Source organism: Octopus sinensis, linkage group LG6 (assembly GCF_006345805.1).
Source record: "Octopus sinensis linkage group LG6, ASM634580v1, whole genome shotgun sequence".
Lineage (NCBI taxonomy): Eukaryota > Metazoa > Mollusca > Cephalopoda > Octopoda > Octopodidae > Octopus > Octopus sinensis.
The window spans coordinates 23647216-23671395 of NC_043002.1; the positions used below are offsets into that span (position 1 = coordinate 23647216).

The 24180-nt window shown below is 36.5% G+C and overlaps 3 protein-coding genes across 14 annotated transcripts in view; 1 reads left to right on the forward strand and 2 right to left on the reverse strand.

Moving 5' to 3' along the window:
* The window catches only part of LOC115213126 (cell cycle checkpoint protein RAD1), a 22445-nt gene extending 17908 nt beyond the window's left edge, over positions 1 to 4537 (reverse strand). Inside the window, exon 1 of one of the 2 annotated variants that reach the window (XM_029782056.2) lies at positions 3882 to 4534. In XM_029782056.2, coding sequence (XP_029637916.1) covers positions 3882 to 4049 — 168 coding nt within the window. In that variant the 5' untranslated portion in view covers positions 4050 to 4534. Of the gene's footprint in view, positions 1 to 3881 lie in introns of both variants that reach the window. The other variant, XM_029782057.2, reaches the window with a different exon arrangement.
* A 2075-nt stretch (positions 4538 to 6612) lies between these two features.
* LOC115213173 (zinc finger protein 239-like) lies at positions 6613 to 19146 on the reverse strand. 11 transcript variants are annotated; one of them, XM_036503721.1, is made up of 3 exons: positions 18784 to 19146; positions 11202 to 11681; positions 6613 to 7881 (listed from the first exon to the last, which is right to left on the reverse strand). In XM_036503721.1, the coding sequence occupies exons 2-3, from the start codon at positions 11257 to 11259 to the stop codon at positions 6866 to 6868; spliced, it is 1074 nt and encodes a 357-aa protein (XP_036359614.1). In that variant the 5' UTR covers positions 11260 to 11681; positions 18784 to 19146; the 3' UTR covers positions 6613 to 6865. The 11 variants fall into 11 exon arrangements, with proteins under 11 accessions (XP_036359614.1, XP_036359610.1, XP_036359616.1 ...); XM_036503717.1 differs by having other exon boundaries at positions 18598 to 19146; XM_036503723.1 differs by lacking the exon at positions 18784 to 19146 and adding an exon at positions 17627 to 17641.
* A 3057-nt stretch (positions 19147 to 22203) lies between these two features.
* LOC115213421 (N-alpha-acetyltransferase 20) lies at positions 22204 to 23086 on the forward strand. The gene has a single exon (XM_029782386.2). The coding sequence runs from the start codon at positions 22333 to 22335 to the stop codon at positions 22852 to 22854; it is 522 nt and encodes a 173-aa protein (XP_029638246.1). The 5' UTR covers positions 22204 to 22332; the 3' UTR covers positions 22855 to 23086.
* The last annotated feature ends 1094 nt before the right edge of the window (positions 23087 to 24180 follow it).

Sequence of the window (24180 nt, forward strand, 5' to 3'; positions counted from 1 at the left end):
TAGATGGTTGGGAAATAAGCACCTTGCCACATAGTCTCGTCTGCACCTATATGTACAGAGTTAAATATTACATTTTTAAAGTAAAAACTTTAAAATATATTTTATGCCTTATTCTATTAATCATCATCATCATCCCTTAATGACTGTTTTCCATGCTGGCATGGGTTGGACGGTTTGACCAGAGCTGGCAAGCAGGAAAGCTGCACCAGTTTCAGTCTAATTTGGCTTGGTTTCTATGGTTGGATGCCCTATCTAACTCCAACCACTTTAACAAAATTGTGAATAACAGTTTTCAAAAGGACCAAGCCATTAATATGGATTTTTGAAAGCCTTAAAATATGTTTAAAATAAATTAATATGATGCACCCAGATTCCTGTTGAAGGACACACCATTTCAGAACTATATTATGCATTGGTTCAAATCCAGTGATACTTCAGTAAATGTGTTAAAAGGGTAGAAGAGACATGGTTGTGCGTTTCCGCACTACAATGTTTAGGGTTCAGTCCCACTGCGTAGTACCATGGCTATGGTTCTTCTGTAGTCCAGGAGTGAATAAGACTTTGTGGGTGGATTTGATAGAGGATAACTGTGTGGGAGCTCATTGTGTGTGTGTATGAGTGTTTGTATATTTGTTTACATTTACACTTTTCTGAAAACCAGGAGTTACTACAATATTGTCATTTCACCTATCAACAAATTGTCCACTGGCTTTCTGCCTTTGAAGACAAGTAGATATCTCCGTTGAGAAACAGGTAAGGCTATCTAGCTGTAAAACAATGTCTCAAGGAAAAAGAATGGACATATAAACCTTATAACATTCCTTCTTTTCTAATTTCTTAAATACTAATACTACCTCTCTCTCACACACACACTCCAGAGTGTAAATCCTTCAGAATTCCGTCTTTGCCAATATATTTCTATCAGTAATTGACTTACACATGTTCAAGTAGAACCTCAATAGAATCAGTTTCATTAGTCCAAAATATCAGGAGCACTGCCTTTTCCTTCAGGCCAAACAACAAATAAAACAAAATAAACAATTATTAAATATCTGTTTCTTTCCAATTACTTGTCCATCTCCACTAGTGCAGTTCATCAGATTCTTATTTTCACCATTTATATTTCCATCTAGAGCAATTAAGTTATTGGTTTTACTCCAGTCCCAAGGTGCACCAACGATGCATTACCCAATGATGCCACATATCAAACTGTATCAACCATTAGGAAGCAAATTGGCAGAGTCATTAGAGTTGGATAAAATGCTTCACAGTATTTGTTATGAAACTTGGTGCTTTAAGTTAAAATCTTGACAAAGTCAACCTTTGGATCATTGTCATAATTTAATGTCTGTTCAATATGTTGGCGCAAGTTGATGGTTTGATGAAAGCTGGCGAGCTGGAGAGTTGTGCCAAGTTCTGTTGTCTACTTCAGCATGGTTTCTCTGGCTGCATACCCTTCCTAATGCCAACCACTTTACAGAGTGTACAGATGCTTTTTCGTGGTACCAGCACCAGTGAGGTGCCCAAGTAACTTGCAAGACAAGACAAAGTCCCCTCGAGTGGAGAGGAGTAGCATTGTGATAGTTAATGAGAGGTTAAAAGAATAGTGGGATAGAAATAGATATCTTGTTGAAGTGATATAAGGATACCCTAGTTGGAAAAAGGATAGGAGACTTAGAGAAAGATAGATGGAGAGAGAGAGAGAGAAAAGAGAGAGATGGTGGTGGTGGAAATGTATCACAAAAAGATATACCAATCCAAGGATCGCACAAAGCATTTAGTTATGTACTCTACAGTTCAGCAGATCTGGAGTAGAGATGAGGTTGAAAATGCAATGAAAAGACCTTGAAAAACCTAGCTGATTGATTGACCGAACTACTAATCAAATAATTGATTAGTTAAATGTTTAACTAATTGACTAATAATAATGAAATAAGGGAAATAGAACAAGGGCGAGTGCTTATATTAGGCATGGTTCCCCTCTAGACCAGTGCTTTTCAAACTTTTAGCTGGAGCGGAACCCCAGGGAAACATTCCACTGGCTCGAGGAACCCCTGTGCAATAATTTAATAGTCTTATGCACACATATCTGCACAGGAGAATTAAAAATTACTGCCGATTTAGCAGTTTTGTAACTTCTTGCGGAACCCCTGGACTGTACTGGCGGAACCCTGGTTTGCGACAACCTGCAGCCTATTTCTTCCAACTGAATTCGTGTTAGACACGTTTAAAAACGGGTCGCACAGTTTATTACGAATCATTATAACAAATATTTATTATAAGCCTTATTACGTCTTGAGTCTCTTATTTGATAGTGGTTATTTAGTTTCCTTAATGAGCCGTCCCATAATAAATTGAATGTGTTCCATGCCATTCTGGCTAGTTATTTATATTTATTCCCGCCGGTTCATAATACACTGTATGAGATTGTTAGTAGAAAGACAGGTAGTTCATCTGTACATGTTGGAAAACTTGTCAAAACATTATGTTAAAAGTTAAAAATGTTGCATGCATATATGTTCCAGAGTGGCCTTGGCTGTTTTTGTCTAAAACGAACTAAATATGCTAGCAATACACACACACACACACACAACATATACAAATACATATAACATGCAGCACACATACATGTTCTCTTCAGAAAAATACAAGAATGTCAAACGAACCCTCGAACAAAATAACTAACTATAGGGCTTGAAGTGAAACTTATAATGTATCGCTGACATAAATAATCAGTTACCTAAGTTTATACGGCTGCACCTCAGCGTACAGTTAGTTGTATTCCCGAGGGTAATTTAGTCCCAAATTCACCTTTGGAGATATAGATACACATAGGCTTTTATCGTCCCGTGTTTTCCCTTTACTTTTATTACTCATCCAAGTACTTTTTCTTCTATTCAGGATCCTGAAATTCTCCAATCATCCAGGCTTGTTACACCTGTGTTTACATTTTGGCAAATTTCTATGGAAACGTTGTAAATAACATTTTGGCGGGATATTCTAGTATACTGAAATAACTTTTTGGAGTTAGAATCCGTTTAAGAATCTTTTAACGTTAAACGTAAGAAATGTATTTTTCGTAACAGTGAATTAAAAAAATATTTTAGAGGAAATTCATTTACATTAAGCAGAGTAGAAAATTTTCCCGCATTTTCACTATATTAAGTTGGATGCGGAGTTACTCCGTCGCATGTTTGAGATATATTTTGTAGGTGTTATTCAAAGTTTTTGACTTTTTTGGTGTTAATATATAACACTAATTCACAAAATCTCTAACTCAACACGACATATAACTACACATGACTAATTCACTTCGAAAGAATTAAGAATTGAAGGAAAATTTACTATAAAATTTTTTTTTTAATATTTTATATTACTATTTATCAGTAGAAAATTGCAGTCCGTTTTAGTCTGTCTTCTATATCAGTAAAAGTTTTTTTCTCAATTAAAGCTCAATAAATTATTTAAACCTATATCAACCGTGATAAAGCAGATGTGTTTTCACAGACATTCAAACCTAAACGACCAGGTCTTTTAATCAGGGCAATATGCGTCCTAACCACCGTTACTCGATGTGTACTTCACATTTTAAGACAGTCGGTGCCGGATTCAGCTGCAATTTCTAGCAGGCGAGTTATAACGTAGAGGCTCCCTCGTTATGCTGTGTTTGTCCCATTTTATTTTTGTTGACGGTATAATAGTCAATAATTATATTATGATAATTTGGCTGCCACTTCTAGCAGAGTGAGCCTTATAGAGACTCCTTTGTGCATTCGGGTGATTGTTTTCGTTTGTTGACTACTTATGAATTATTCTAACTCGTCGCCAAACTATAGTTCAGCAATCCCAGGTGCTCATTTACAACATTGAAATAAACTTACATCTTTGAAGTTGACGGCCTTGAGAAGATTGGACATATTGCGGACATTGTCCAATTTAGCCACCAGTAAATATTGGTCGTCGTTATCAGAATGTTTCGTAGAAAGCGCCATCGCACCACGTTGCCTACCGCTGTTGCCTTCTTCCGGGGTGGAAACAATTTGCTTCATTCAAATACATTCCGTTGGTCCATTTGAGTTATTTCCCTTAACTGATATTTAATTTTTTTTTTATTATGTTTCAATCTACACTGGTGTTGGAGCAAAAAGTGACGGTAGGAATCGATCTGAGGCGACTTGGGACGAGTAATATAAGGGCAACAAAAATGTGCTCAGATCAAATACGAAAACTTGTTCCGCTTTTGTTTTTCTTGTTTCTGGCGAAATTTTTGAAATATTTCTTCCAAACTAATGTTAAAGTAGTTGTTACTACTTTTTCTCTCTCCAGTTAAAGCAACTATGCCATTTCCTGGATTAGCAGATCGGTATTTGTTCCGATTCTTTACGATTTGAGATCAAATACCGCAGATGTAAATTTTGCTTTTAATCCCTCTGGTATTGATAAAATATAGAGTCAGTAATGAACTAGAGTCCTTGTAAAACATTGTTCTCAAATCCCTGTCCCTGTGTCTATTTAATAATTCTATAATTTATACACACGCTTTCCGAACGTAAACAACAGTGACAGGATGTTGTCTCAGTTTTAGACGCAGCAAATGATTTTAGCTCACTAGAGGCGATTCATTGGTTAAAATTCGAGAAATTAAACTACGTTAAACAAACAAATTACAATTTTCTCAAGAAAGCCAAGGGATCTTTTCCTTTTGATGGACGGAATTTTCTAGTTAACTAAGCAATTTGAAACTTCGTATACTGGTTGATTGTGTCAAAAGAAAACATTATTGTAATTTGTAAGTTAAACGTAGATTAATTCTTCGAATTTTAACCAATGAAATGCTAGCATTTGAGCTAAAATCATTTGCTGCGTCTAAAAACTCAGACAATATCCTGTTGAACGTAAACAGCACACACACACGTGTTATTCATCATTCTCTTCTGTCTTCTGCATGTGCTAGAAATAACAGCCATATCTCTGAAATCGATGAATTTCGTCGCCCAATAAAAATATTAACGATATTTTTTGAATATTTTCTTTCTTTTTTTTTTACCGAAAAGGCTTCTCCCATGGTTTTGAAGGGCCAAAAACAACAAAAACAAAACAATAATATGCTTACATCGGTCTAGAGTGGGATATGAGGGTACATGTTTTATTTTGACACATTCTACCAATATACGAAGTTTTAAAGTGTTTAGTTAACTAGAAATTGTGTCGACAACTGCCGTTCAAAAGGAAAAGATCCGGCTTAGCTTAACCCTTTCGTTACCAAACTGCCCGAAAAAAATTTTGGTTAATGTGACCAAGCCGCCCAAAACCGCCCGAATTTACCATATTTAAATGAGAATATCAGAGCAAATCTCTTTAGTACATTCGTGAAAACACGCATTATACTTCGTAAAGAGTTCAACTACAGTTTTGTACAAAAATCGAAGTGTAATTTTAATTCCGTGAATTTTGGGAGATTTTTTCCCGAAATTTGTTCCTATTGTGTTTTCAAAATTTGTAATTCTGACAAAAAATGGATACGAATTTCATTATATCAAGCAGCAAGTCAGAATTCGAAGGATTTTCTACTGAAGACCTTCATAAATCTAAATCTATGACTGAAAAAAAACAGCATGTGGTATTTGATAATGAATCTGATGTTTCATTTTCCGAAAGTGAAAACAGTGAATCCGAGAGCTCCGACAGCGATAAAGAAAATGAATTGGCACCTGAATGGAGTGAAAATTTAAAAACTGTTTCTTTCGGTGATTTTTCTGAAGAAACTGGACCAAGCCACAGACTTTCCCAGAAGAGTAAAGCCTTAGACTATTTCTTTTTACTTTTTTGAATGAGCCTATTTGAAATCATTACGGCGGAAACGAACCGTTACGCTAAATGTAAACAAAACGAAAGAAAGTGGTTTCCCATAACCTTAAATGAAATTAAGACTATTTTGTCATAAATATTATTATGGGTATCACCCAGAATAACAAATTCTATCGTAAAATTTTGTTGTATACCCAATTGAATATTAGCTAATAACCCATTTTCTATAGCGATGTTTGAACAAAATTTTAATAATTTTATATTTTGTTGAATTTACCTGTATCTACCTGCAATTAGAGTCACTTTGTGACAAAAATTATAGTATAGAATTGGTTGAGAACATTTCATTAAATTATCTTCCAAAATTCACGTTAATATATTGATAAATAAAAACGTTATAGTTGTTTAATGAAACCAGACTAAATTTATGATTACGTGAGAAATTAATTGAAAGATATAAGGGGTGTATCTTGGTCAGAAATATAGTAACGAAAGGGTTAAGGTATTTTCGTGCCCGACATCACAAAATGCGTCTGAATAAACATTGCCGGACAGCAAATAGAGACTCGGACATTGCTTAGAAAATAATTTAATTTTTAACCTCGTATATAGTACGCACTAGTGATTTTGACCTTTAAATTTTGGGGGAAAATGCTGATTATGTTTCAGGATTTATGGTACATATATGTCAGTGTAAACTATGGGTATATTGGCTCTATATTGATGTTTTACTATTTAAACGAGGTAGGACCACTAAGGTTAAAGGATGATGATGATGATAATGAAAACACAACAAAGACAAAATGAATGTCACTTAAAACTTTTATTCCTTATTCCCATTCCTTTATTCTCTTATCACAAATTCCTCAAAAATCTAGCAAAATCCTCATTGGCAATCAAAGTCATCACTGTGTTGATATATTTAGATATATAAATGATATTGAAGTTGTGATTCATGAATTTCATAGTAACAGTAATGGAATTGAAGTTGATAATGTCAAGCTTGAACAAAATATTCATAATTATTGGCATGTAATAAGTTTTGATATTGATACGGTTACACTTGTGAATGAATACTCAAATGTCTACTTAAGTTACCTTTTTGAGGGAATGATTTACCACAGATGTCACAATGATATGGCTTATCTCCTGTATGAATGCGTTTGTGAATAGTCAACTGACTATTTCCAGAGTATGATTTACCGCAGATATCACAGTGGTATGGCTTCTCTCCTGTATGTGTACGTTCGTGTTCATGCAAGTTACAACTTCGAGAGAATGATTTATCACAGATGTCACAATGATATGGCTTTTCTCCTGTATGAAAACGTTTGTGAATAGTCAACTGACTATTATAAGAGTATGATTTACCACAGATATCACAGTGGTATGGCTTTTCTCCTGTATGAACACGTTTGTGTTTAGTTAAGTCACTACTTTGAGAGAATGATTTACCACAAATATTACAATGATATGGCTTCTCTCCTGTATGTGTAATTCTGTGTCTAGTCAAGTCACCACTTTTAGAGAAAGATTTCCCACAGATATTACAATGATATGGTCTTTCTCCAGTATGAACACGTTTGTGACAAGTCAAGTGACTACTTGAAGAGTATGATTTATCACAAATATCACAATGATATGGCTTCTCGCCTGTATGTGTAATTTTGTGTCTTGTCAAGGTAAAACTCTGAGAGAATGATTTACCACAAATGTCACAATGATATGGCTTCTCTCCTGTATGTGTAAGTTTGTGTTTAGTCAAGTGACCACTCCGAGAGAATGATTTACCACAAATATCACAACAATAGGGCTTCTCTCCTGTATGTGTACGCTTATGTTTAGTTAAGGCAACACTCATAGAGAATGATTTACCACAGATATCACAATGATAGGGCTTCTCACCTGTATGTGTACGTTTGTGTATAGTCATGGCACCACTTTGAGAGAATGATTTACCACAGATATCACAATGATATGGCTTCTCACCTGTATGAACACGTTTATGAATAGTCAACTGACTATTATAAGAGTATGATTCACCACAGATATCACAATGATATGCTTTCTCTCCTCTATGTGTCTGTTTGTGTGTAGTGAAGACACCACTTTTAGAGAATGTTTTACTACAGGTATTAGAGTAATATGGTTTCTCACCTATATCAGATGTGTTTGTTTTAGTTAAATGATTCATTATGAGAGGATAATTTGTCATACATATCACAATGATAGTGTGTATTTCATTTCTATGAGAATGTTTGTGTTCAGTTTTGTCACTATTTTTAGGGAATAATTTAATGCCGTTTCTTTCCTCTGAGATTTTGCTTAATATCTAAATCATGAGGTGACAATTGTCTACGCCTTTGTAAAGTTATCCAAGCTTAATTAACCTGTAAAGCAATCATCTCCTCTATATTCCAGATAGCAAGGACTTCAAATTGTTGCTGTTAATTCCATCGTCCAGAAGAAATATTTTGCCATATTTTGTCGTAGATTTTCTTTATAGTAAAAAGGTAGATGTATTGATGAATGCTCCTTATAAATATATCGTCTTTCTTTAGTCAATAAAAGTTGATAAAAATATCAAAGGCACATCTGAATGAAGTAATTTCTTTTATGTCAACAGGATGTGATATTCTGAAATAGTAAAAAAGAGTCAGTGAGATAAAGAGGATAGTTAAATGACTTAGCAATTCAACATTGCAAATATTCTGTTCTTCTCTAGGCCCACGGCCCAAAATTTATGGGGAGGGGCCAGACAATTAGATCGACCCCAGTATATAAACGGTGCTCAATTTATTGACCTCGAAAGGATGAAACACAAAGTCAACCATGAGGAAAACACAACAAAGACCAAATCAATTTCCCTTAAATCTTTTATTCATTATTCTCATTCTTTTATTCTCTCCTAACAAATTCCTCAAAATCCAGCACAATCCTCATCAAAAATCAAAGTTCTCATTGTGTTGATATATTTAGATATATCCATGATACTGAAGTTGATATTTATAAAATTGAAGTTGAACACATCAAGCTTGAAGAGGAATAAACCTTGTCTTGTAGAAGACAAAAAACTCATAATTGTTGATATGTTGTAATAAATTTTGATATTGATATTTTTACACTTGTGTATGAATACTCAAATGTCTACTTCATCAACATTTTTGAGGGAATGATTTACCACAGATATCGCAATGAAATGGCCTCTCTCCTGTATGAACACGTTTGTGAATAGTCAACTGACTATTTCTAAAGTATGATTTACCACAGATATCACAATGATACGGCTTCTCTTCTGTCTGTGTACGTTTGTGTTTATTTAAGTCGCTACAAAAAGAGAATGATTTACCAGAGATATCACAGTGGTATGGCTTCTTGCCTGTATGTGTACGTTTATGAGTAGTGAACTGACTATTACAAGACTACGATTTACTACAGATATCACAGTGGTATGGCTTCTTGCCTGTATTTGTATGTTCGTCTCTAGTTTAGGTACAACTTTGAGTGAATGATTTATCACAAATGTCAGAATGATATGGCTTCTCTTCTGTATGTACACGTTTGTGTTTAGTCATGACACCACTCTGAAGGAAGAATTTGCCGCAAATATCACAATGATATAGATTCTCTGCTATATGTGTAAGTTTGTGTTTTATCAACGTACCTTTGTCAGAGAATGATTTACAACAGATATCACAATGGTGCTCAATGGCTTCTTTCCTGTAGATGTACGTTTGTTTCTAGTTAAGTCACTCCTTTGAGAATAGTTTACTGCAGAATATCAAAATGGTATAACTTCTCTCCAGTATGAATACGTATGTGACTAGGCAAATGGCTACTTTCAGTGAATGATTCACAACAAATATGACAACGATATGGTTTCTCTCCTGTATGTTTAAGTTTGTGTTTAGTCAAATGACCACATTGAGAGAATGATTTACCAGAGATATCACAATGATACGGCTTCTCTCCTGTATGCGTAAGTTTGTGTGTAGTCAAGTTACCAGTTTGAGTGAATGATTTACCACAGATATCACAATGGTATGGCTTATCTCCTGTATGCGTAAGTTTGTGTAGTCAAGTTACCAGTTTGAGTAAATGATTTACCACAGATATCACAATGGTATGGCTTATCTCCTGTATGCGTAAGTTTGTGTAGTCAAGTTACCAGTTTGAGTAAATGATTTACCACAGATATCACAATGGTATGGCTTATCTCCTGTATGCGTAAGTTTGTGTAGTCAAGTTACCAGTTTGAGTAAATGATTTACCACAGATATCACAATGGTATGGCTTATCTCCTGTATGCGTAAGTTTGTGTGTAGTCAAGTTACCAGTTTGAGTAAATGATTTACCACAGATATCGCAATGGTATGGCTTCTCTCCTGTATGTTTACGTTTGTGAGTAGTCAAGTTACAAGTTTGAGTAAATGATTTACCACAGATATCCCAATGTTATGGCTTCTCTCCTGTATGCGTAAGTTTGTGTGTAGTCAAGTTACCAGTTTGAGAGAATGATTTACCACAGATATCGCAATGGTATGGCTTCTCTCCTGTATGTTTACGTTTGTGAGTAGTCAAGTTACCAGTTTGAGTGAATGATTTACCACAGATATCACAATGGTATGGCTTCTCTCCTGTATGCGTAAGTATGTGTGTAGTCAAGTTACCAGTTTGAGTGAATGATTTACCACAGATATCACAATGGTATGGCTTTTCCCCTGTATGCGTAAGTTTGTGTGTAGTCAAGTTACCAGTTTGAGTGAATGATTTACCACAGATATCGCAATGGTATGGCTTCTCTCCTGTATACGTAGGTTTGTGTGTAGTCAAGTTACCACTTTGAGAGAATGATTTACCACAGATATCACAATGGTATGGCTTCTCTCCTGTATGCGTAAGTTTGTGTATAGTCAAGTTACCAGTTTGAGAGAATGATTTACCACAGATATCACAATGGTATGGCTTCTCTCCTGTATGCGTAAGTTTGTGTGTAGTCAAGTTACCAATTTGAGAGAATGATTTATCACAGATATCACAATGGTATGGCTTCTCTCCTGTATGCGTAAGTTTGTGTGTAGTCAAGTTACTAGTTTGAGAGAATGATTTACCACAGATATCACAATGGTATGGCTTCTCTCCTGTATGCGTAAGTTTGTGTGTAGTCAAGTTACCAATTTGAGAGAATGATTTACCACAGATATCACAATGGTATGGCTTCTCTCCTGTATGCGTTAGTTTGTGTGTAGTCAAGTTACCAGTTTGAGAGAATGATTTACCACAGATATCACAATGATAGGGCTTCTCCCCTCTATGTGTACGTTTGTGTCTAGTCAATACACCACTCTGACAGAATGATTTACTGCAGGTATTAGAGTGATATGGTTTCTCACCTGTATCAGGGTTGTTTCCTTTAGTTAAATGATTCATTATGAGAGGATAATTTGTCATACATATCACAATGATAGTGTGTATTTCATTTCTATGAGAATGTTTGTGTTCAGTTTTGTCACTATTTTTAGGGAATAATTTAATGCCGTTTCTTTCCTCTGAGATTTTGCTTAATATCTAAATCATGAGGTGACAATTGTCTACGCCTTTGTAAAGTTATCCAAGCTTAATTAACCTATAAAACAATCATCTCCTCTATATTCCAGATAGCAAGGACTTCAAATTGTTGCTGTTAATTCCATCGTCCAGAAGAAATATTTTGCCATATTTTGTCGTAGATTTTCTTTATAGTAAAAAGGTAGATGTATTGATGAATGCTCCTTATAAATATATCGTCTTTCTTTAGTCAATAAAAGTTGATAAAACTATCAAAGGCACATCTGAATGAAGTAATTTCTTTTATGTCAACAGGATGTGATATTCTGAAATAGTAAAAAAGAGTCAGTGAGATAAAGAGGATAGTTAAATGACTTAGCAATTCAACATTGCAAATATTCTGTTCTTCTCTAGGCCCACGGCCCAAAATTTATGGGGAGGGGCCAGACAATTAGATCGACCCCAGTATATAAATGGTACTCAATTTATCGACCTCGAAAGGATAAAACAGAAATCAACCTTGGCAGAACCTGAAATCAGAATATAAAGACAGACGAAATACTGCTAAGCATTTCACCCGATATGCTAATGTTTCTGCCAGCTTGCTGCCTTCAACATTGCAAATATTATAGAAGAAAAACAAGAGATGAAGGAAGTACTAGCGATAGATCGGGACTTATGGAGTCGGAACGTGGCCTAATCACCTTTACATTTGTGTCATATTTGTATTGTGTATTTCATTCGATTCTTATATATTTTATATAATTTTTATATTCATATTTATGTAAGGTACTATTTAAGAAGAGCGGTCCCGGTGCGCGCACTCGTGCATCCGCATTAGCTAGTCGATCCTTACTTTGTTTTCGTGTTTTATTTACTTTGTTTTAAAAAAATTATTTATTTTGTGTTTTATTTACTTCGCTAGGTTAGTCATTGTAGGATCGACTAGTCACGACTATCTAGCGCAGAAGCGCGAGTGCGCGCACTGGGACCACTCTTTTTAAATAGTACGGTTGTTTTGCCCCTGTGGGTAATAAAAAAATTGGTATTTCGCCCGTCTTTATGTTACGTGTACAAATTCCGATGAGGTCGACTTTTCATCCTTCAGGGCTCGCATTGAGGTCGATGGGATCGACTTAATCCCTTCCCACAAAGTCGAGGACATGTGCTTCCGTCATTATTTTATTCACTCGGCGGCAAGCTCAAATAAGACCGAGGCCGAATTCGTCTTTTATCCTTTTCGAGAAATACTCATTTCCCGCCTGAATGAAACAGCGCTGGCCCTGGGCCAAAATTGGAAGCCACAATCATCATTACTGTTATTTAGAAAATCTTTGTCAACTTACCGTTTTATCAGTGACTCCTAAAGAACAGGACAACATATACGAATGTGGTATTCTTCAATCGGTTTCCTCTCATTTTACTAATTGATTACGCTGTTTTACTCTCGTTTAATCAACCAATCACATGTAACTGTCGGTCATCGGTTTTCATAAACAGCCGACCAACATTTCATTTTGCAAGTTATTATTTAAGACAAGGAAATATATTTTCCGAATGTTTTCGCTTCAAAAAATAATTACTGTAACTGGTTCACATAATTCTATTATTTACATTGCTATTAGTAATACTATTATCACCATTACAGCCTTAAGAAAATCTTTGTCAACTTACCACGTTAAGATATAAACAGCGAGTCAGCGATCACCTTAATTAAGAATTTAATTGGACTTCGTTTAAGTGATGTAGCAGTTATTTCCCTTGATGCGATTGTATTTCTTCAATTCTTCAATAGATGATTCTAGTAACTGTTTGGCTCCATTCCCGTTTTGGTTTTTGTCTCATTCTGTAAATATCTTCCCTTCAAGTTATTTCCAATTTCCACCAGATTATTTTAGCGAAGTGTACTCATATATTCTACTCGGAGCTTCTCCAGACTCGCATCTCTCCAATTAAATGAAACGCAATGAACAAAAGACTTTCGTATCTTTTCGGTTTGACTGGCAGTTTTTTCTAGCGGTGTCATATGAAATTGTCACCCATAATTATGACCCTAATATCGATCTATTGCATTTCAATCTGTTTTAGAGTTAGGGCTGGGAGAAGAGTATCTTTTTTTCTTCTTCACAAATGTAAATAAACCCAATCTGTTTCTTAAACGAGGGACATATTCATACGGCACAGAATGTCTTTTACCTCAATAGACGTCATTGATTGGTTGAAATTGCAGAAAAAAAACCAACAAATATCTTACAAACCATAGAATTTTCTCAATAAAGCCAAGAGAAAAAGATGTTTTATAAACACATTCTATCAGTATATGAAGTTTAAAATTTTTTAGTTAATTAGAAATTATGTTAAAAACTGCCGGTCAAACCGAAAAGATCCAAACTTTCTTCTCTTTCTTCATCTCATTCCTTTGCTCCTGTCGTCATTTCATTCATCTCTACCCATCGCATTTTCCCTATTTGTCTCTGATGATAGAATATTCGTTTTCCATATACTCATTAACACCCTGCAGGCTGGTTAATTTTCATTTTTTTTTGGTTCCCGGGTGAGGATCTTTATATTGGCCCTAGAGTCTTGGATATAACTTTGGAGCCCTAGTAATCCATTATATCACTTACCTAGCGTACTTAGTCGTGTACATCACCTATAAACTAAATCCCTGTGTTATATATATATATATACTCTTCTAACACTGGTTTCCCCTTTACATGGAAATGACGCATAAATATTTCCCTAGGCCATTGCTTGTTCACTCATTTTCCTATCAACTTCAAAGCTTCACACTGGAAAATGGTATGATTTTTAATATATTCAGCCTTTTGGCCTCTTCTCGAGGCCTAGTTTTTCCTATTTCCTCTTGCCCTGTTTTTTTTTTTTGTACACATATGTATTCACTCTGATGAAGCTCCGTGTACTAGATGGATTGGGCTATGAAAATGACGAATATTATTTTCGGAATTCTTTCGCACATGCTAATATTAGAAGCAGAAATGGCCATAAGAAATGTTATGTCCTGTTTTGTACTAAAAACTAATCTACCGATTGTGGTCCAATTTCTTTGATTGTTATCAAAAGTTTTCTCCATTTTCTGATTATTTTAATTCATATGAGATTAGAAATACTGCATTTCTAAATTTCTCAGAGACTCTTATATGGTAGCAGCGCAATAAAGTGATGGTTTCCTGTCGCAGTCTCAGGAAAGGAAGAATTGTGACACAAGCATTCTGTGTTCTTAAGTTGACCTGCAACCATGAGCTTTTTCACACAGCTGTCCTCATCCATTCGCAACACATTACCATATAAGCACAAATATTTCTCTGGCACACCACATCTGATGCTTCTTAAGCCCAACTTTTCTCTCAGGACGCTTACACTCTGTTATGAAGGCACACTAACATTACACATGCAGCAGAGCATAGTGGCTTCATTGCTTGCAAGCCTATACATGTCTCAGCAGTCACGGCCCATGTTTCACTGCAATGTAGCATGGCTGTTCACACATATGCATCATACAGTCTACCTTTTACTCTGAGCGAGAGGCCCTTTGTTACCAGCAGAGGCAGGTGCTCTCTGAACTTTGCCCAGGCTATTCTTATTCTAGCAGTCATACTTTCAGAGCATCTGGCACCGCTACTGACTCGGTCACCTAGGTAACAGAAGCTATTAACTACTTGTAGTTTTCCCCCTGGAATGTGTGAAAGCTGTTCTCTGCACATTTTCAGTGTTTATTGCTCCTAAGCATTTGCCATTCACAAAAATTATCTTCCCAGTTAGCCTTCTTTTGATATTGCTGCATCTCTTATTTGTCCAAAGCTTACACCAGATCCATCTTATGGAGTTTCTACCGATGCTTTTTCTACAAATTGAGCAGGATTTGTGGTTTGTCTGCCTTGCTACTTATGAAGACTTGTTTTTTTTTGCTGGGTTGACTCAAAGGCCCTTCTATTCTAATCCTTGCTTCCACACCTGAAACTTCTCCTCTAGGTCTGATAGTCACTCAGCAATTAGAGCAAGGTCATCAGCATACAAAAGCCCCAGGGGCATATTGTCTTGAATTCCTTTGTTATTGCCTGGAGGAATAAGAGGATGGCTGAGGACTGATCCGTTGTGGACCCCTATCCCTACTCAATTCTTCACTGTACTCGTTGCCAACCCTCCCCTTACTGACAGCATCGCTGTACATGGTTTGTACAGCCCTCGCAAACCATTCATCTATTCCTAGTTTTCTCATTGACCACCAAATAAGGGATCGATGGACCTGTCAAAGGCTTTCTCCATGTCAACGAAAGCCAGGTACAGAGGTTTATCTTTGGCTTGCTATTTCTTCTGCAGCTGTCTTAGCAGAAATATAGCACGTGGTGCTTTTCCCTGGCACAAGCTCAACTGCATCTTGACTGAATCTGTCCCTAATCAGTTGGGCTATGACCCTCTCCATTACTTCCATTACCTGATCCAATAACTTGATACCCCTGTAATTATTTGTATCTAATTCGTCACTTTTACCCTTGTAGCAGTTGACTATGGGGCTGCTACACCAGTCATTGGGTTTGACACCTTCATGTATCACCTGGTTCACTATACGGGTGACTAGGCTATAGCCAACACCACCAAATATTGTGAGCATCTCTGCAGTGATTCTTGATGGGCCAAGGGCTTTCCCTGTCTTCATACCCTTAACTACTTTATCTACCAAGGTACTCTCAATATGGATCGCTGGTCCTTCTGTTGGGGATCAGCAATGACAGTTGCTTGTGGATATATTCATAACCAGAATGATAAATCCCTTTTTGCTTTAGTAAGTACCATAAATCCTCGAGTATAGTCTGACCTTGAGTATAATATGCAGGGGATTTTTAGGGGGCTGTACCGCTGGAAAACCTAAACCGTGTGTATAATACGTACCCCTTCTCTAACTTGAGTCAAGGAGGTCTATATAAAGTCCTTGGTTTGTAAAAATGTATACAGTAACGTCCTTTATTATTGTATATATATAACATAATGCAAATGTGTAGCTTTTTTGTGCATTTTGTTTGCATAAAATAAAGAAATAACAGTCAGGGAAAAATAAATAGCCTTTACATATTTATCACTATCAGTTGCAAAAGCAAAAGCAAAAACATTTATTCAAATCTTTCAAATTCAACGTCACTTTCAGCATCAAATAACTGTTCCATTTGTTCCTCCGTAAACATAGCATCATTGTAATGTAAATCTCCGTCATCATTAGATTCATAGTCAAAATCAGAAGATTCACTTTCATTTATTTCATCTTTCCATACAACGTCATCCTCAGTACCATCCAGTGCAGACGATATACAACATTTGATAGAACTTTTCACAATAATCTGGGGATCAAGTTCATTCCATGCATACACAATCCATTTGCATATCAAAGTCAGGTCGGGAGCGCGAATATGTTAGTAAATAGGTTTGCAAATTGTTTTTGTTACATGTTATTCTGTGTGTCTGAATACTTTTATTTTAATAAATGTTGCTTACTATAAGTTATGGGTGATTCGTTTATGATTTCATTGCTTTCAGGCTTAGCTTAAGGTATTTTCACATGCAACATCACAAAATGCATCTGAATAAACATTGCTAGAGGATTTACAGTACATATGTCAGTGTAAACTATGGGTATATAGGCTCTATATTGATGTTTTACTATTTAAACAGGGTAGGACCACTAAGGTTAAAAGATGATGATGATGATGATGATAATGAAAACACAATAAAGGCAAAATGAATGTCACTTAAAACTTTTATTCCTTATTCCCATTCCTTTATTCTCTTATAACAAATTCCTCATCGGCAATCAAAGTCATCACTGTGTTGATATATTTAGATATATAAATGATATTGAAGTTGTAATTCATGAATTTCATAGTAACAGTAATGGAATTGAAGTTGATAATGCCAAGCTTGAAGAGGAATAAACCCTGTCTTTTAGCAGACAAAATATTCATAATTGTAGGCATGTAATAAATTTTGATGTTGTATGGTTACACTTGTGAATGAATACTCAAATGTCTACTTAAGTTACCTTTTTGAGGGAATGATTTACCACAGATGTCACAATGATATGGTCTTTCTCCAGTATAAACACGTTTGTTACAAGTCAAGTGACTACTTGAAGAGTATGATTTACCACAAATATCACAACAATAGGGCTTCTCTCCCATATGTGTACGCTTGTGTTTAGTTAAGGCAACACTCATAGAGAATGATTTACCACAGATATCACAATGGTATGGCTTCTCACCTGTATGTGTACGTTCATGGTCAGTTAAGTTACTACGTTGAGAGAATGATTTACAACAGATATCGCAATGGTATGGCTTCTCTCCTGTAAGTGCACGTTTGTTTCCAGTTAAGTTGAGAGAAAAATTTACTGCAGAATATCAAAATGGTATAACTTCTCTCCAGTATGAATACGTATGTGACTAGGCAAATGGCTACTTTCAGTGAATGATTCACCACAAATATAACAACGATATGGTTTCTCTCCTGTATGTTTAAGTTTGTGTTTAGTCAAATGACCACATTGAGAGAATGATTTACCACAGATATCACAATAATATGGCTTCTCTCCTGTATGCGTAAGTTTGTGTGTAGTCAAGTTACCAGTTTGAGAGAATAATTTACCAGAGATATCACAATGGTATGGCTTCTCTCCTGTATGCGTAAGTTTGTGTGTAGTCAAGTTACCAGTTTGAGAGAATGATTTACCACAATAATCACAATGGTATGGCTTTTATCCTGTATGTGTAAGTTTGTGTCTAATCAAGTCACGACTTCTAAAGCATGATTTACCACAGATATCGCAATGGTATGGCCTCTCTCCTGTATGGGTGCGTTTGTGGTTTGTTAAGCTACCAGTTTGAGAGAATGATTTACCACAGATATCACACTGATAGGGCTTCTCTCCCGTATGTGTACGGATGTGTCTAGTCACATCACTATCTCCAGAGAATGATTTACGACAGACATCGCAATGGTATGGCTTCTCTCCTGTATGGTTACGTTTGTGTCTAGTCAAATGACCACTTTGAGAGAATGATTTACAACAAATATCACAATGATAGGGCTTCTCTCCTGTATGTGTACGTTTGTGTATAGTCAACTGACCACTTTGACAGAATGATTTACCACAAATATCACAATGATAGGGCTTCTCTCCTGTATGTGTACGTTTGTGTTGAATTACGTGACAACTAATAGAGAATGATGTACCACAGATATCACAATGATATGGCTTCTCACCTGTATGAACACGTTTATGAATAGTCAACTGACTATTACAAGAGTATGATTCACCACAGATATCACAATGATATGCTTTCTTTCCCGTATGTGTAGTGAAGACACCACTTTTAGAGAATGATTTACTACAGGTATTAGAGTGATATGTTTTCTCACCTGTATCAGGGTTGTTTGCTTTAGTTAAATGATTCATCATGAGAGGATAACTTGTCATACATATCACAATGATAGTGTGTATTTTATTTCTATGAGAATGTTTGTGTTCAGTTGTATCACTATTTTTAGGGAATAATTTAATGCCGTTTCTTTCCTCTGAGATTTTGCTTAATATCTAAATCATGAGGTGACAATTGTCTATGCCTTTGTAAAGTTATCCAAGCATAATTAACCTGTAAAGCAATCATCTCCTCTATATTCCAGATAGCAAGGACTTCAAATTGTTGCTGTTAATTCCATTGTCCAGAAGAAATATTTTGCCATATTTTGTCATAGATTTTATTTATAGTAAAAAGGTAGATGTATTGATGAATGCTCCTTATAAATATATCGTCTTTCTTTAGTCAATAAAAGTTGATAAAACAATCAAAGGCACATCTGAATGAAGTAATTTCTTTTATGTCAACAGGATGTGATATTCTGAAATAGAAAAAAAGAGTCAGTGAGATAAAGAGGATAGTTAAATGACTTAGCAATTCAACATTGCAAATATTCTTTTCTTCTCTAGGCCCAAGGCCCAAAATTTATGGGGAGGGGCCAGACAATTAGATCGACCCCAGTATATAAATGGTACTCAATTTATCGACCTCGAAAGGATAAAACAGAAATCAACCTTGGCAGAACCTGAACTCAGAATATAAAGACAGACGAAATACTGCTAAGCATTTCGCCCGATATGCTAATGTTTCTGCCAGCTTGCTGCCTTCAACATTGCAAAATATTACATCGACACTGTCATTCATTTAATGTCCATGTTTCCACTGGTCAGAATCCATTGAGGCATGGAAAGGTTTACTGCCTGACTGGATCTTGTGCCAGTGGCACATAATAAGCAGCATTCGAGTGTGGTTGATGCCAGTGCTGACTGACTGACCGCAAGCCAGTGTCACGTAAAAAACACACAGTAAACTCTCAGAGTAGTTGATGTTAGGAAGGGCATCCAAATGTAGAAACATTACCAGATCAGTTTGGAACCTGATGCAGCCTCCTGATCTGCCAGACTTCAATCAAGCCGTCCAACCTACCCCAGCATTTAAAGCAGACGTTAAACAACAAGGATGATGATGATGATGTATATAGAGGAATCATTTCTACCTTTCTCTCTTTTCTTTGTTTTCCTTGCTTCACATGTGAAGTGGTGTGGCTTAGTTCATAGGGCACTTACCTCACAAGTGGTGAATCTTTACAATTAATTTATGCATATATATCATTCTAACATGTGGACCATTAATCTGGCCCCTTTACTTCTCAATCTCTCTCCCCATGTTGTTTCCTCTCACACCTTTCTCTCGAAAAGTGTATGCTTAAAACATGAAAAACTTTCCCATTCTTCTTGAGCTCCTACTGTGGAAGTTGAGTGACATCCCAAGAGAACCAGGTTTAGAGGAGTTTGTTTTGCCTTATACAGATGGTATCACTATTAGCGTTACCACAGCAGCATGCCTACATGAAGTGGATAATGCTATTGAGATTTACAAGACGGCAGCAGGAGCAAAGATCAACCTGGAAAAGTCGGTCGGCTTGCAGCTCGGCACCTGGGTTGGCAAATTGATGCCTTCAGACAGCGTTGTTGAGCACTGGACGGAGGGACTAGTTGAATTGCTGGGAGTCTGATTTGGACTAGGTTCCAGATAGAGAAGATCTGGACGGAGGTTTCAAGCAGGGTGGGTGTGATACTCAAGACCTGGTGGCTATCCTTGAATGGGAGGGCGGAGGTGGCCAATGTGTTTATCGCATCGATCGTTACTGACTGCCTGACCGTTGTGTCCTATCCAGATTTGTGAGCAAGATGCTCTTTCACGTCTTGTGCAAGGGCAAGTCGCCACTTGTGAAATGCTCTATCTGTTGTTTAGGGATGCCTTGGTTAATGATGCGCAGGCATGTGTTGAGGTTGAAGCATCTCGGGATTCTCCTGGATGGTGAATGTGTGTGGTCTCTGCTAGCCAGACAAATGTTCCCCGAGTTCAAAAGTTTTTGCAAACAGGAAACCTGGTGTTCTCATAGACGGAGGTCAAGTAAGTGGCATATGGAGTGTCATAAGGCCCTCTTGCTATTCCGGTGCTTGGGCAACACCAGCTGTGGGGGTTCTACACGTTTTTTTATATAGTAGATTGGTAGAGTCTGAATGTGACGATGACCTGGGAGCGACTCTACATCTCAGGTATATTCAACTTGACAGCCTGTTCCACCGTACATTCGGGTTGGGAACGTCGGACAATTTCCAAAAGTCCTTGACCGGGCAATGTTACAAGGGCGCCTTGCCCGTTTGGGATAAACTCGCAAGACATGGAAAGACTCACTCTCCAACCTGTTCAAGATGTGGGTGGGATAGGGAAACTGTCTCTCATGCTCTTGTCCAGTGCCCAGAGATATCTGAAATGTAGGTTTATGCTGAACTCCTGTTAAGAGATATGGCTGTTATTTCTAGCACATGCAGAAGACAGACAGAAGAGAGAAGGATGAATAACACGTGTGTCTGAGTTTTTAGACGCAGAAAATGAATTGAGCTCAAATGCTGGCATTTCATTGGTTAAAATTCGAAGAATTAAACTACGTTAAACTTACAAATTTCAATTTTGTTTACAATAATGTTTTCTTTTGACACATTCTACCAGTATACTAAGTTTCAAATTGTTTAGTTAACTAGAAAATTCTGTCCATCAAAAGGAAAAGATCCTAATTCTTTTACACAAATTAAATAATTTTTTAAACTAAGTAAATAAATTATTTTTTTAAACAATGTATATAATTTTTTTTACACAAATCAAATATTTTTCGAACAAAGTAAATAATTTTTTAAACTAAGTATATAAATTATTACGGAGTTGTACTTGCATAGCAAGTGATTTGATCTCAGATCGTGTGCTGAAAGGAAAACAATTGCAACGTGGAAGGTGTTTGTAAGCTATTTAAGAAGCACACAAAAGCCGTTCGATTCACTTCAACATTTAAGTTTAATTTGTGTTTCTTAAATGGCTTACAAACACCTTCCACGCTGCAATTGTAAATAAATTATTTTTTAAAACAATGTAGATAATTTTTTTTTTTTACACAAATTAATTATTTTTCGAACAAAGTAAATAAAACACAAAGTAAATAATTTTTTAAACTAAGAAAACAAAATTATTTTTATAAACAAAAGTTAGGGTTAAAAAGTCGTAGGATCGACTACTTACAACTAGCTAGCGCGAGTGCGCGCACCGGGACCACTGTTCGTTAGTAGTACCCTGTAAGGATAGGCTGGTTATGGTGAACATAGTGTAGACATCATCCCTTAAAAAGTTTCAAACCTAACAATTAAGTCGCAACTTTAACAGGAAGCCGCTGTTTTACTGTCTGAAGTTAAATAAAACCTTAACTTCCGGCAAATGTCTCAGAACTTGTAGATTTTTGTCTTGTTCGGCGGTGTTTTTCTTTACTTTGTTATTTTCCCTCTTTCATTTATCATCAACGCATTTCTTTGGTTTAATTAATTATTATAAGAATATAATGACTACCATTCGTCCGTTTACTTGTTCGGATTTATTCAAGTTCAACAACGTCAATTTAGATCCACTTACCGAAACATATGGCCTGGCCTTCTATATGCAGTATTTAGCACAATGGCCCGAGTATTTTCAGGTTGCCGAATCACCCTCGGGCGAAATCATGGGTTACATCATGGGTAAAGCCGAAGGCAGAGCCGAGAACTGGCACGGACACGTTACAGCTCTGTCCGTTTCGCCCGAACACAGACGTCTCGGACTTGCTGCCAAACTTATGCACACACTGGAGGAGATTTCCGAACGTAAGAAGTGTTTCTTCGTCGACTTGTTTGTGCGAGTATCGAATAAAGTTGCCGTCGACATGTACAACAAATTGGGTTATACAGTCTATAGACGTGTACTGGAATATTACTCTGGACTGGACGACGAGGATGCGTTTGATATGCGGAAAGCTTTATCGAGAGACAAAGACAAAAAATCTGTGATACCCTTATTGCATCCGGTACGACCGGAGGAATTGGATTGACTATGCAATGCTTTCGTCATGATTAGTGTTCTAGTCATGATTCTCGCTCTTTTGCCCCTCTTTTACAACCACCCCACCTGACCGCCGAAACCTTAATGCTGTTAATTTATAAATCTGTTGCTATTAATTAGTATTGGAAATTGTCAGGGATGTTACAATTGTATCCCAGTAATCCTTTATATAAATTTCAGAACAAATGTCTTATGTAAAATAACAAAAATTCTTGCTATTGGTGTTCTTTCTTGTTTTTAATTCTAGGTACGACATGAAACCGAAACCACTCCGTTTTTCTTTTTCAGTTATTGGATACTCTGAACTACAGTATCCAAATTTGCCAATTTCTCTTAAACGATAGGGGTGAGTTGGATGGCGAAAGTAAAGAATACGTACACCCCGTGTTTAGGGTTAGGGTTTTTGTTACGCCGAAAACGGGTGGTGTACGTATTCTTTACATCCGCCTGTTGGATTTGGCTGGTATTTCTAGCATATCCATCAACCCAGGAATAGCGGCTATTGTTTAACCCAAAGTCAACTCTAATTAAGTCACGACAAAAAGGCTGTAATTTGCTATGATAGACACTCATTACCACGTCAGTTTTGCCGTTAATTTGTTATAAAGTAATTAAAACTTCATTTTGTGAGAGAATGCAGTTCATTATGTGTGTTTAAACCCTGTGACGTAGAAACCGATTCTAATTACTTTTGAATTCTTGGCTAGAAATGTTTATTGTTTTGGCTAAAGTTGTCGAAGGTGTACGGAAATAGCATCACCCAGTAAAAACGGTGGTGACCACACAAGCAACATGCTACTTTCATCCAATTCACATATCACTTTTCTTTTCAGTCATTGAACTGCGGCCATGCTGGGGTGCCGCCTTGATGGGTTTTAGTCGAACAGATCGATCTCAGTACTTTTTTGAATTATGAAGGCCTAGTACTTGTTCTATCAGACACTTATGCCGAACCGCTACAGTTACGGGCACGTAAACAAACCCAGACCGGTTGTAAAGCGGCGGCGAGACACATACGATGGGCTTTTTCAGTATTCGTCGACCAAATTCACACACGATTTTGGTGAACCCGAGGATATCGTAGGAGATACTTGCTCAAGGTGCCACGCAATGGGACTGAACTCGGAACCATGTGGGTTGGAAAGCAAACTTCGGTTAATATAAAATAAAAACAAAAAAACTCCCAGTTAACAACTGTGTAGAAAACGAATGAATTGTTTGCTGTTTTATTCAGCAACCTTAGAATTTTTGCGGGGATTTCACACGGGTAATATAAATAATAATTTATGAATCATTGGGGGAGCTAGTGATTACA

Bases quoted from the DNA above. Each gene is read 5' to 3' on its own strand.
- LOC115213173 (XM_029782109.2), bottom strand. From the start codon at position 8,023: ATGACAAATTATCCTCTCATAATGAATCATTTAACTAAAACAAACACA.
- LOC115213421 (XM_029782386.2), top strand. From the start codon at position 22,333: ATGACTACCATTCGTCCGTTTACTTGTTCGGATTTATTCAAGTTCAAC.